Source organism: Ceratosolen solmsi, unplaced genomic scaffold (genome assembly GCF_000503995.2).
Source record: "Ceratosolen solmsi marchali unplaced genomic scaffold, CerSol_1.0 scaffold94, whole genome shotgun sequence".
Taxonomy (NCBI): Eukaryota; Metazoa; Arthropoda; class Insecta; order Hymenoptera; family Agaonidae; genus Ceratosolen; species Ceratosolen solmsi.
This window is the reverse complement of record NW_011948458.1, coordinates 77720-92145: the sequence shown is the minus strand read 5'-3', so window position 1 is coordinate 92145 and position 14426 is coordinate 77720. Positions and strand designations below refer to the sequence as shown.

The 14426-nt window shown below is 20.7% G+C and overlaps 3 protein-coding genes across 4 annotated transcripts; 1 reads left to right on the top strand and 2 right to left on the bottom strand.

The window, feature by feature from the left end:
* Positions 1 to 378: 378 nt before the first annotated feature.
* Positions 379 to 1515, top strand: Prosbeta3 (proteasome subunit beta type-3). 2 transcript variants are annotated; one of them, XM_011505409.1, is made up of 3 exons: positions 379 to 467; positions 782 to 1347; positions 1415 to 1515. In XM_011505409.1, the coding sequence occupies exons 1-3, from the start codon at positions 465 to 467 to the stop codon at positions 1461 to 1463; spliced, it is 618 nt and encodes a 205-aa protein (XP_011503711.1). In that variant the 5' UTR covers positions 379 to 464; the 3' UTR covers positions 1464 to 1515. The 2 variants fall into 2 exon arrangements, with proteins under 2 accessions (XP_011503711.1, XP_011503712.1); XM_011505410.1 differs by lacking the exon at positions 379 to 467 and adding an exon at positions 609 to 676.
* Positions 1516 to 3114: 1599 nt separating this feature from the next.
* Hmg-2 (High mobility group protein 2) lies at positions 3115 to 4798 on the bottom strand. Its single transcript, XM_011505408.1, has 7 exons — positions 4711 to 4798; positions 4466 to 4637; positions 4250 to 4364; positions 3999 to 4183; positions 3806 to 3885; positions 3516 to 3731; positions 3115 to 3342 (listed from the first exon to the last, which is right to left on the bottom strand). The coding sequence occupies exons 1-7, from the start codon at positions 4796 to 4798 to the stop codon at positions 3206 to 3208; spliced, it is 993 nt and encodes a 330-aa protein (XP_011503710.1). The 3' UTR covers positions 3115 to 3205.
* A 1208-nt stretch (positions 4799 to 6006) lies between these two features.
* LOC105366858 (serine protease inhibitor 3/4-like) lies at positions 6007 to 13401 on the bottom strand. Its single transcript, XM_011505444.1, has 7 exons — positions 13359 to 13401; positions 11243 to 11451; positions 10067 to 10277; positions 9393 to 9607; positions 9132 to 9317; positions 8121 to 8253; positions 6007 to 6158 (listed from the first exon to the last, which is right to left on the bottom strand). Exons 1-7 carry the CDS (start codon positions 13399 to 13401, stop codon positions 6007 to 6009), a joined length of 1149 nt encoding a protein of 382 aa, XP_011503746.1.
* Positions 13402 to 14426: the final 1025 nt, after the last annotated feature.

The window sequence follows — 14426 nt, the reverse complement described above, 5'->3', positions numbered from 1 at the left end:
ATTTTGAAAGTATATTTTATTGTACATTTATAAAAAATATTTTTAAATTTCCTTTTTTTCTAATTACATTTATTTTAATTATATTTCAACGTCCTTTTTTTTTTAAATTAAATCGGACACTTTATATGTAATTAGTGTATTCGCGGATTACAATCTTAGTTTGTAGAATACGAAAAGTGAAATAATATATTATAGTATTAATTTATATATTTAACTAGTTTCCTATTTATTCGTTATTTGTTATTTTTTATGAAATAAAAGCTTATAAATTGCTTGTATCGAAAACGTTCAGGTTGTGCCTTTTCTTTTTTTAGAAACTTAGTTTAGTCATGCTTATGACAATTTAGCTTCATGTATGCTCATAAGTTTTTCTTAATGTTTTTTTTATTTCATGGCATATAAACAGTACTATATAATCGCATACTATATTTAAATAATCTAACTAGTTATATTAATTGAATAATATGGTAAGGCAAATAAAAAAATTAAAATATATTTTCTTAATAATATATTGAATATATTGATTCTCTAAATATATTTATTCTTTATGAAATTTGAAAAAAGGCTTAAAAGTCAAATAGTTAATTTAATGGATCAATGACTTTGCATAGTTCACATAAATCCAGTTATTAATAAAGAGTAAATAAAAGATCATGTTGACTTATTTTAAAATATTGTAGGTTATAAATTTACTTATATTATGTAGTAAAAGTTAAATTATTTGTATTTATATTGATTATTTTGAAAATTAGTTATTATTATTAGTTATTTAATTTTTTAGAGTATTTTAGCATATAATGGTGGTGCTATTATAGCAATGAAGGGAAAGAATTGTGTTGCCATAGCAGCTGATCGTAGATTTGGTATTAAAGCACAAACAATATCTTGTGATTTCCAAAAAATATATGAAATGGGACCTTATTTATATCTTGGTCTTCCTGGACTTGCAACTGATAGTCAGACTGTTATGGAAAGGTTACGATTTAGATTAAATTTGTATGAATTAAAAGAAAATAGAAAAATTCATCCTAAAACTTTTGGTTCAATGATTTCAAATCTGTTATATGAAAAAAGATTTGGTCCATACTTTGTGGAACCTGTAGTTGCAGGGTTAGATCCTGAAACTTTTGAACCTTTTATTTGTAATATGGATTTGATAGGATGTTTAAATTTGCCAGAAGATTTTGTCGTTGGTGGTACCTGCTCAGAACAATTGTATGGTATGTGTGAAGCAGTGTACGAGTCTAATTTACAAGCAGATGATCTTTTTGAAACTATTAGTCAAGCAATGGTTAATGCCTGTGACAGAGATGCTATTTCTGGCTGGGGTGCTATTGTTTATATGATGTTAGTATTTATTTGTAATAAGGAATATCAATTTGTATTTTCATTTAAATGTTGTTTTTGTTTGTAGAGAAAAGGATAAAGTTACATCAAGAACTATTAAAACTCGTATGGATTAATTATATCTTTTATTATAATAACATTTTATTGTAATAATATTGTATATAGAAATTTGTTATTTATATGAAATATAAAATGTTCAATTGCATTTTGTAAAATATTTGTAATAAATTTCTTTCACAAAATATTTTATTTAGTAATATGCTTTTTGTTAATTTTATTTATTCTTTGGTCTATTGATTATTCTTTTTTTTTATACAAATATGTAGAGAATAAATATAAATAAAATATAGAATTATATTTGTCAAATGAGCAAATTAATTATATAAAATTTAATGTGTATTTCATTAATTCATATAAAAATGTGTATACTCAATATTTGTACAATAAATTATTCTTTTTTTTAAAGAATTCAATATTATATATAGTAGCTATTAATAATAAGATTAATATCATTATTAATTTAAGTTAAATTTAATTTTATTATTAATTTTTTATAAAAAAATAAATAAACAAGATATTAAAAGATCAATTTTTTTTTATATCAATAAAAACAGTCTAAACATTTATACATCTGGAAGATTTGTGTAAAGATATTAATAATAATAAAAACAAAAAGTGTGAGTAAATGAATATAAAAAATTTTAACAATATAAATGTTTATTTTACATAAAGTAATTTATAAAATTCGAAATCCTATTTTTTTCAAAAAACATTTATGATAAATGAATGCTTACAAATGTGCAGCATATAAAAAATAAATTATTAAAAATTTGTTTATTTAATTTATTAAAAAATGTGTGATGCTTCTGAAAAATGTTTTTTTTTAATTTTTTATTTATAAACTTGCAACATATTTCCTTCAATACTGTTCAATGGAAAAGTACAATCTTTGCAAATTGTAATGATAGTTGTATATTTTTATTTAATTACATATGAATTTATTTTATGTTTCTTCATATAATTTAGTAGCATTTATTTCTATAGTTTAATTTTAAAGAAAATGTAGGTTAATGAAACAAAATTGTGGTCACGTTTGATTTTCAATATTTGTGATTGCGAGTTGAAAAGAATAAATGTTATTTTATTCGATCTATGTCATTTTGTTACATGCTTGAAAATCATTAAATGAATCTGTTTTGTTCATAGTAATTATTATTATGTAATAAATTATCTTTCATTTATATTATTTTATAAGTTTAAATAACTTGATAGATATTTGATATTAAACATTCTTTAGTAGAGGTATATGTTACTAAAATAATATACAAATATACTGAGTTATTATATTGCTAAAATTAAAGATGTATGTTAAAGTTAAAATTACAATTGATGAATTAGTAAACGATTGATAACTTGTTTATTACAATTAAAAAATTTTGCTACTTGAATTATAAATTGTGTTTAAAATTTTTAAGTTTAATTCTAAAAATAAATTAAGCATTTTAATCATTTTTATTTATTCATTAAATTCAATGCAAAAGAAATACAAATCTATTTACAGTAGCATGATGATATACATACTGATTAATATAAATAATTAAGGCTTCATATATATATATATATATATATATATATGACTAAATTAATTGTTCTTTTGAAAAAATTAATTTAAAAATATGATATAGCCTTATAAAAAAGATACAATATAGATAAGTATAAAGTTTTCACAAAAAATGTACATAGTAAATTTTATTATTTTATATAGACTGCTGATTGATATTTTAAAGATTCTATGATTTATTTTTATGCGTTATGATCTATAAAATTTTTTAATTGTTGCAGCTTTAAAAAGTATAGGTCATTTAATAAAGTCAAGATGCGAAACTGCTGTATGAATTGCTGTATGTAAAGATGTTTCCATATTACTGTTTATCAAAAATTCAAGTCTTTCAATGTAAGAATCAATATTTTGTAATGTTGCTCCTTCGTGTATATCTAGTAATAGAAAATAAAAATGTGCAGTAAATTTGTAAAAATAAAATCATATTATATTTTCTTTATTTTGTATGATTACATAGTAATGATTTTTTTGTATAAAGTAAATAAATATAGACGTAATACTATAATTATTCAAAAATTTTCATATAAATTTTATAAGAAAATTGTACCTGCTAAAGGTATATTTGAAAAAGAAGAAACTAGATGACATCTTAAAGTTTCTAAATGCCGCTGTAATGCTTGATTAGTTATCTGCTGATGAGCTGTCTCAGTTTCCAAACAGTTAACTGCGGTGTGTAAGCTATCTACATGTCGTTGTAAAACAGCATTTTGTGATTCATAATCTACTGTTGCTTTACGTAATTGCCTTAATTCTGTTTCACAGGCTGCAAAGAAAATAAATATATATTGATAAAATAAATTATTTTAATAAGTAGCAAACTATAAATTTGACATGTACCTTTATTATGATCCAAAAATTCTTCTGTAAAAATTGGAATATCAATTGTTACAGAATCATCATTTTTATCTTGTTGAGATTCCTTAAATTTATTGAAAATATTTTTATTAAAAAAATAAAATAAAAATATAGATATAAAAATTAAATTTAAATCAAAAACAGTACATGTTCTGAAATAGTTGAAGTTAAAGTTGTGTTTGCTGTAGACGTATTAGTAATAATGTTAGCAGTATCAATTCCATTTCTTTCTTTTTTTAGTTCATTTTGTTTTTCAGTAGACTGTTTCTCTAAAAATGTTCGATAAGCTTCAGTTTGCTTATAATCATTAAATTCTCTATTATATCGTTCTTTATCTAGTTCAGCAGCATCCAGATAAAGCTGAAAAGTAGATTATTTGTAAAAGATATTTATTAATTTTTCCATAAATAAGTTAATTTTTTTAACTTGTTTTTGATCTATTGGTAACATATTCCATTCAGTAGCTAGTTGTTTTGTAATTTCAGAAAATGGCATTGTAGGATTTTCACTTCTAACTTTTTCTCTTCGATCGTTCAAAAACCTTAAAAAGATTTATATTACTTATTTCTGAATAAATTATTAAGATTTTATATACAGATAAAATTAATAAATGAAAATAAGAAATTAAATACTTTTAATTACCGAAAATAACCAGTGAGTGGTTGTTTAGGTGCAGTAGCGTCTCTTGGAAATTTTTTTCGCTTTTTTGGCCTATTTGAATTGTGTGTATTAGAACTACTTGAGCCCTTTTTAAGTATATTGTTTTCTTGATGAGGCTCAGATTTTTCATTTGAAATAGTTAAAGATTTATGGTCTAATATATAATAAAAATTTTAATATAAAAAATTTTTGTCTTAATTAAATAAATATAAAATAATATGGCTTACTAGATAAATCTTCTATTTTGCCATTTAAATTTGAATATGATGGTCCAGTTTTATTTTCATTAATATTTGTAATTGTATTTACATTCATTTTGAAAGATTATGTATATATATATATAGCATAAAAATGGATATGAATAAAATATGTATAAAATTTGTTATTCCACAAAATATTTTATATAAAATCAAATAGTATTAAGTTATTTACTGAACAATTTATAAATGACTAATACACTGCACGTCACTTTTCAATTAGCTTAAAAATCTTACATTATTTCTGTTTTAAAAAATTATTTTTATTATTCGTGTAAGAAATTATACGCTAATGAAAATAGAAATTTTATAGGTTAAGATCAACTCCTACTGCTTTAATCATTGCTTTTATTCTGTGAAGAGGAACGTTTGTATATCATTTATAGCAGCAAATAATATATTTAATATATATAACATAATTTTTTAATAAATGCATTGCATTCAGGAATTCTTAAAAAAATTATTAATACGTATAAAAACAGAAGAGTATATTAAAACGTTTGTATAAGTATGAAAATAAAATCTTTTTTTTTTTAAATCGTGATTTTCAGCGAGTATTTGAAGCCCACTTAAAATTGATAATAGTAGAACAGAATTAGAAACTACTGCAAAGACAAATAGAAAGGGTATAAAATAAGTAGAGGAGAGAGAGAGAGAGAGAGAGAGAGAGAGAGAGAGAGAGTGGCAGAGCGAAAGAAGGGTGGGTATAAGATGATAAGAAGTAAATAGTTAAAAAAAAAGTTATTAAAAAAAAAAACTATATTTTAATAGTATACATTATTAAGCAGTTTTAATATTTAATTATATACATTAGTAAGTAAATATACATTTTGAACATAATATCAATTATAATAATAACCAAAATCATGTGTGATCATTTTTAAATAAGAAAGGATAAAATTTGACTAAAAAACAATATTTTAACATTTTTACATATGTAACTCTATTTATGAACCTTGATTTTGCATGTGAATAATTTTTATATAGAAGACACTAAGTAAAAAAGCTATTGTATTTATTGTATTTTATTTTAATTTATTTATTTACAGAAATTTTTTTTCGTAATACATAAGCTTAATTTAATTCCTTTATATCGCATATGCATTACATATATATGTATCATGTATTATATTATATTATATTACATAAATTGTATACGTCAATTAATGGAATTAGCATTAGTTATAATGTAGATAATTTTTCTAATAATAATTAATATGGCTACATATAATTTGATAGCTTAGTACCACATAAAAGTCATGAGTATTAATTATTGGTGGGATTAACAACCGTTCCAATGCAAAGGGTCATTCCCAATCGGTCGTTAACAATTTTAAATAAAAATGGCCTATCGGCCACAAATACCCAGAGTTTAAGTTTCGAATTTGAAGACGATGAAAATGGTTTTTTTCTTGGAGCTAAAAAATAAATAATTATCGCTTAATTTCATTTTATTTAATATAAGTAAAATTAGTCTGTAAACAATTTCTAATATAAAATTATATTTTTTATCGTATAAATAACTTAACAACTTATTTAAAATTCTGAATATTAAATGAAAATATATAAACGTATGTAACTTTTTTTTCAAATTTAAAGATATTAAAAATTAATAAAATTTATGAAATATACATATATTTTTTAGAATAAGTAACAAGTTAAACAAAAAGCACTACCTACATTTGACGATAATTATTTGAACTTTGAATAATAATTTTGCATCATGGATTTATTTTTTTCATTATACAATTAAGTAAATATTAGTATATATAGAAATATAAGATAAAAAAGTATCAGGTAAAAAAGTTAGTAAAACGTATATTTAATGTTTAATGAATTCAATATATTTATTTAAAATTAATTATAATAAATATAATATAGGTAATAAAATTTTTATTATCCTTCTCTTATTTATTAATGGATTAACACAATAATCACATCATCATGTGATTTGCATTGATTATTGTTATAAAATAGGTGTACACAAATTTTAATTTGTTTAATATTAGTCAATTGGAAATTCAAATTCACTTGATTTTGAAGAATTTTTATTTTATTTTTAAAAATTGGAAAATTTCATACGGAACAAAAGTAATTTTTCAAATTATAAAATACTTGTTTCGTATACTCTACAAGAAATACTGAGTTCATTAATTTATAAATTAATTTGCTTTTGTAAATAAAGAAAGGTTACATAGATTAATTACATTTCTTTAATTACACAATTGGTATTGTTATAGATAATTATAATTATAGATCTTAATCATTTATTAGGTGGAAATCTAATAGTCTTAAATTTTTTTATAAAAATTGTAAAAAAGTGTTTAAATATGTTTTTTATTAATGTTTATTACACGAATGTTTATATTTTTACTTCACATACATTGTGTAAGCTGCATAGCGTGTAGAATTGTAGATAAAAATGTACTTAACAATGAGTGGAAAATTGTGTAATTGAATAAATTTTTGAAATAATTAGATTTGAAAATTAATAATAGATTTAAAATAATTTTTTCTGTGAATAATTATTTTTTTAAAAATCTTCAAATAAAGATTATAAATGTTTTATGATATAAATAAGATCATTCTAAAACTGAAAACATCTTATATTTTATGACTTTATTTACAGTAGATTAAAAATATATTAGCATGTTTCTTTAATGCTTTCTTAATAGAAACTATTTAATTTTAGTTCCTTTTAATCATATAAAAATGCAACTGGAACATGACAGAGCACATTCAGTTTATATAAGTTTTAAAACTTTTTTTTATTTAAATTAAGTGAAACAATCATAATTAATTAAAAGTTAGCGATGTCAAGTAATTTAGTTTTAATGCTAGTATACTATAAAAATAACATTATTTTAAAATAGTTCTCAAAATTAAATTTTATTTTTGAAAATATGTAAAGTACTTGATGAATTTGTAATGATTCAAAAATGTATAAAAATTATAAAGTATATAAATTAAATAATACTGAAATAATTTATAAAAGCTGTATTCATAATAAAATATTTCTTTATCGATAATAAATAATGAATAGTATTCTTTTCAAATTTTTTAACAAAGAGCAAGATTATTAGAAAATGAATATCTATGCAACTCATGTGAGAATAGAGATATGTAATAAACATATTGATTTACGCCTTGTATATTTATATTTTATTATAAAACTTTGTATTATTATTAAATATTTTAAATATTTTTTACTGTATATTAATAAGAAGTAAAAGAAATATTAAATTATTTATAGAATTCAGAGTCTTCTAAACTTCATACAATTATAAAAGTAAAATAATTATAAAAGCGAAACATAGTCATATTTAAGATAGAATGCAAAAGAGAAGTTAAACATAATAATGAAATTATGGTTAACTTACTTGAATTTGAGCCTTCATTACCGTCTTCATTTACATCAATAAAAGTTTTTTGAACTATTTTGTTTACTCGGACTGGTTCATTGGTTATGCCTATGAAGTTTGCATTATCTTGAAACATTTCAGTCATGCCCAACTAAAATTTTAATTTATAAATTCTATTCTTTATACTTTATTAAGATATTAGATATAACTTTTATCTATTTCACCTAAATAATTAAATAAATGTTTTTATAAAATTCTGTATAACATATTCAATTCAATAATTTGTTTAATTTTTTGTAAAACTTAACATATTTTAATTATTTGACACAATTCTTTTATTAAAAAAAAAAATGACTTTGCTAAACTATAATTCAATGTTTTTTAATAAAAAAATTCAATGATATAGCTTTAGTTAGTAAAATAAATATTATTTATAATTTTCTTTACAGAATTAGTTTATTATTAAAAATATGGATATAATCTTTTCTTCATATCCTAACTTTTCATTTTAAATTATTATTCATTATTGTTTCATAAAAATAAAGATGTTAAAAAATTCAATAATAAAAGAATTCAGAATAATTTTGATTTTAAAAATATACAGTTTTATTTTTTTATCATATGTTATTATTTTCTTTAATTAAAAAAATTATATATTATATAAAAATAAATAAATTTAATCATTTTTTAAAAGGAAATGTTTAATTATATATCAATAATTGATACAATATTTAACCACGAAAAAAAGTAATTTAAGCTTTTAAAATGAATATTACTTAACCAATAATAATTAAAAATAATTCTCTAAATAAAATAAGAAGTGATATGTTTACATTGCCAATGAAAACATTATTTAAATTAAAAAACGTTAAAATAAAAAATAAGCAAAACTTAAAGGCTATTCTAGCAGACAGTTTAATCTGATGTTTAATAGAAAAATGGTTCTCATGCATTAATTAAAATCAGTATATTTTTGTTTTATTTTAGCGATTATATAAGTAAAAGTATTCTTATTAGGATAATTTATACTTGTTCAAGGGGTTTTTTCATGTCTATAGAACTTTGAATCCTGAATTTCGGTAAGTACACGTGTATATCTTGTAAAGAGCCAGATTCAAAAAGTCGAGTACGATTGAAGGACTCTAGATTTTCTATTATACTCTGCAAGCCGTCTATTTCATTTGGTATTATGATAATCATTTTTAAATCAGTATTCTGAATGTTAGTGCAAAAAATAAATCTTAGTACTGAATTGTATTTTTGTTTTTGTTTTTGGTGTGCTCCTCATACCTCGAATGGGAGTTCAATGAATTCAGCTTTTAGGTCAAGAAGCTCGCCGTAAACATAATAGTCGGCACTGAACATCGTCGGTACTTGTTCCTGAATATTCCAATCAATGTTAAAATTTCTATTTTTAGTCGAACACTTTTCAAAACGACGTGCCCATTTTCCCTTAAAATAGACAGTATTCACGAGGAATAACCGAGTATCCGGAGTCATTTCACCTAAGTAGATAAATTATTTTTTACAATTTTTTTCGGTTAGACAAATATTAAAAATTTATACATTTACTTTGCTAAATTAAAATTATAATAACAATTATTATCTATAATGTCATGATTTATAGTATAAAAAGTTATTAATATAGTTAATAATTATGATAATAAAATTATTTACATTTTATTTTAAAAAATTAGATTTTTATCCAATATATAAAGCATATATAGTACTTAATTTAATATTAAATAAATATAACATAAAACTGTTATTTATAATCTCGCTAGAAATGTTTACCTTTTGTACTCCTTGGTTTATGACAATAAATTAGCAGCAAATAATATATTTATTACAATACAATTTGTATTTCTACTAATTAAAATATTTTCTTTTATGACTTGTAACAAACATTTTCGATAATAAAAATCTAATAGAATTAAGTGAAAACTATTTTACTTTGACCTTACCTATGTTAATAACATTGCGAATCGCATGATCTGTATCCTGTTCAGCCCATTCATTCATGAATCTAGTGGATAATTCAGAATACCTGGTATCAATTATAGAGGGTTCATAGTAAAATAATTTTGTGGTTATTTGCTTATATTCATTTCTCACTTTAGATCTTCTATCTATGTATATTTTATTAGCAAGCTTGAATGTCACTTTCTCCAATCTCTAAGCAAATATTCAATTTCTATTATTTTTTTAAAAACAATCACATATATGATTTAATTATATTAAAACAAATTGCATTATAAATATATGCAATTATAAGTCTAATTGCAATATAGATAATTAAATTTGTACATTGTATTATTATTTGTTTCAAAATATTTCATCGAATTGTTAAACATTTTCCGAACTTCCAAGGATTATTTTTAACTAAAATAAAAAATTGCATTTAATTAAGTTTTATAAATTATGATTCAAACATAAAGCATTTAAAAATAGAATAAATACATTTTTGAGTATGTTAATGAAACAAGTATTAAAAAGTCAGCGATAAAACTGAGCACATATTTAATTGTATAAATCATTTTTTTTTTGTTTAAACATAATAGACGTTATAATAAATTTTTATGATATTTAATATTATAGTTAAATAAATAAAATAAATACTGTTTATATATGTATAGTTAATTAATATATCCAAAATAAACGTTTATAAGTACCAGAAAATTTTTTTTTAATTTAAATTTTCAAATTTAAAATATTTGATTCATTATAAGGGAAACTTAAAAAGGATAATTTATTTATAGTTATATTTAAATACTTCGCTGTTTTTAAATAAAAATTCTCTATTTATATGTTAAATAAATATTGTTGAAACAATTGCCAGTAATTTGCATAGATCATGAACGTAATAACAGTCTAATAATAAACGTCAGATGAAGTTCATTTATGCTTGAGAATAACATTAGAAACTTTCTTATAATTGATAACTTTAGTTTATATATACATCATATAAAAGTTTTATTTATTAATGATAATAATATATTTAAAAATGATATAACAGCCTTTTGAAATAAAAAACTCAAGACATTATTCCAATTATATTTTAATTGTAAAATTCAAACATTTATGGTTGGAAAAATTAATTTTTGTTACCACTTTAATAAATATCAATAAAAGTAATGTACGTTCAGATAAACATGGAGCTCTTCAAAAGCTTGATGAGTTAGGTCTTCATTTACAGGCAAATGAAGAAATTCTTGCAGCTGCATAGAAGTTCTGCCAGCGGCGCCATATGCCACCATCGATAGGCCAATGTGTGCATTCACAGGCGACGCAAGAACATTTTTGTTCTTGTCTACTACTTTCTGAAAAATATTGATTGATAATAAGAATTCTTCAATTGAGTTGATATTTGAATAATCGAAATGTCTAGATTATATAGTAATTTAAGAAACCAAATGAAAGGAAAATAATATATAAAAAATGTTTAAAGCATTTTATGCACTACAATACATAATTAAATTAATGTTATTTTATAGTCCGATCCTCGGGTACAATATTTACATGTTTTTCTTTATATAACTATATGTTGAATATTACATAAGATAAATATATATTTATGTTAACATTTAAATTTAAATAATTACGTCCTGAATTATATTTTTGTATACAAAATTTAATTCAATATAAATTTACTAAATTAGTTCAATATAAAACAATAAATTCAACTCATTTATACATGTTAAAATAATGATTCCAGCTTTTAAAATTTAATACATAATGCAAATTTATTACATATATCTATTGTGCAAATTTTCATCATAAAATGTTCTATTTTAATATCAGTTCAGAAAAAGTGGAATTGATTACTATGTGTAAAAATTTTGAATAATATATTAAATATACAGGGAAAAAATTTATACAAACTTTAAAAAAATTATTCGAAAATATTTTGATACTTTCAATCAATTCATTGAACGGATGAACTGTTTGGACACATGGCATACATAAATTTAGCGCCAAAATAATTATTACTGTAACATAAAAATAACAATATTAGTATCATGATATAATATGTATGCGATTATTATTATCATTTCTACTGCTGTATTGGCAATAAGTTATTTTTCTACCTTTTAAATACGCTTAAACCCTTTAATAGTTCATAGTTATTTTAAATTTGAAACGCATTTCGTAATAGAAATATTGTTGTTAGTAAAATTTCATTATTAAAATATTATACATTCACATTTTTTCTAAAATTGTGTAGCTTTTATTTAATATAAATAAAAAGAATTACTTAATTATATTCGTTTAATTTTGTAAATATGTTATAATATGAGCAGAATTAAATATTATACATGACTGAGTACAATATTAACATTATAAGTTTTAGAAGAAAATACTAATTTTTAAGAAAATTATAATTAAATTCAGTAACAATTAAAATTAAGTATGAAAAATTATTTTATTACTAAAATAAAAGTGTAAGAAAATTTATTTATGACTTTATTTATTATTCACTATTTTATCAAGAATTATAATAATATAATTTATTTTATTAAAATTTGAATATACAATGATATATGCTTTTAATCAAGCATAATATTCTAAAGAATGTATATAATATAGTATGTAAATAATATAAAATTATTAATAAAAGTGTTATTGTTAAGATATAATTACATATTTAATATTAGGCTACGTTCAATTTATTAAGACGGTAAAAATTAATTTTATCAGTTTTGATTGCATCATAATATAATAATATAAAAATATTCAATGTATCATAATAATGATACGATAAATAAAAAATCTTTTATAGAATGGATTGGATCTATAAATTAAAAATTACACTGTATTATACTCAATATAAAAAATGAATGTACTACAAACATACACTCTAAAGTAAAAGTATTTATTATTTATGATATAATTTATTTATATTTTACGTTTTTTTTATTAAATATTATTATTAACTTTATTTGATATATTTATTGATGTTATTAGTAATAATATTGAATCGGATGTTATTATTTTTCTGTCGAAAAAAATAAAATAGAAAAATCTACCTAGAAATTAAATTTAATTAAATTAAATTAATTAAATTTACAGACAAATCGCATCAAATTAGATATAGATAAAATTAAGAAAAGTAACAGTTGCTTAGAATATAATTTCAGTTTATTTTGTATGTTAACAAAAATATAATTCCATAAACATAATCTAACATAACATAACTTAACATAAAATATTTTAAAATAATTAATTATTTATGAGCGTACATAAATATTTATTTACGATAAATGCCGACATAATAAACGATCTTTCTATATTGTAGCATTTTTTATATTACGTATTTTTAATAAACACTTAAAATTTACCACATATTAAATATTTACTTTAAACGAATGTCTAAATTATAACACCGAAAATTTTACATTATTTCTGCGGAAAAGAACAATAATAAAATAAAACATTTCTACAATATGTTTATGAAGGTAATTACGGATAAATTTATACGATAAACATTTTATACGATATACAATTATTTAAAAAAAGAATTTATATCATGAAAATTTAAAAAATTAATAAAATAAAATTAGATAAATATAGTGTAAGTGTTAAAGCTACTTTTGTTCTACAATTCTACCGCTTTTTGCTTTTATATTATTCGCTTTTATCTTTTGAATATATTATAAATGGTCAAATGGGAGAACACAATTAAAAAATAAATCTCAAATAAGAAATTTCATAAAAATCATAAAAATTGCATTAAAAGAACATTATTACTTTCGCATCTATTTATTTAAGAATTATGTGGCTCTGTTGCTTATACTTTGTTTAATTTTAAAAAATGATATAACACAATAAAACAATTTTTATTTAAACATTTAAAATATAGAATATATATTTCATAAACATAAATTATATCTTTACAAAAATTTTTTTTAATGATAATAGAGTTACTTTAATTGCGTATGTGTGTCTGTATATATATATAATAAGTAATTATAATTGTAAAAAAGTAATTGCTTACATGAATCCATAGTGAAGCAAGCCTCAAATTTTGACACCTATCATTCCACCTATCCAACAGAATTGTAATTGAATACAAAGCAGCGAATCGATCGCTATCTATATAAAGTTACCATCATTAAGAAAGGTATATTTGCTAGTGTATACATATTATTTGCTTAGTTGTCTTGAATTAGAGATTAGTAATGAATGATAAATATTATAATGCATACTGTTAATTTTTAACATCGATTATTTTGTTTAACAAATTATACACTTCTCAATATTTTTTCCTTATTCAGAGTATTATATATTTTTTAAATACGAGTTAGGAAAAGAATTATGTATAAT

Bases quoted from the DNA above. Each gene is read 5' to 3' on its own strand.
- LOC105366858 (XM_011505444.1), bottom strand. From the start codon at position 13,401: ATGCTACAATATAGAAAGATCGTTTATTATGTCGGCATTTATC. The intron at 11,452-13,358 runs GTAAATAAATAT...ACTCAATTGAAG, and splicing joins TTATTATGTCGGCATTTATC to AATTCTTATTATCAATCAAT. The intron at 6,159-8,120 runs GTAAGTTAACCA...TTTATTTTTTAG, and splicing joins TAATGAAGGCTCAAATTCAA to CTCCAAGAAAAAAACCATTT.
- Prosbeta3 (XM_011505409.1), top strand. The intron at 1,348-1,414 runs GTTAGTATTTAT...TTTTGTTTGTAG, and splicing joins GGTGCTATTGTTTATATGAT to AGAAAAGGATAAAGTTACAT.
- Hmg-2 (XM_011505408.1), bottom strand. From the start codon at position 4,798: ATGAATGTAAATACAATTACAAATATTAATGAAAATAAAACTGGACCA. The intron at 4,184-4,249 runs GTTAAAAAAATT...TCTACTTTTCAG, and splicing joins TACCAATAGATCAAAAACAA to CTTTATCTGGATGCTGCTGA. The intron at 3,886-3,998 runs AACTTTAACTTC...TAAATTTAAGGA, and splicing joins AATACGTCTACAGCAAACAC to ATCTCAACAAGATAAAAATG.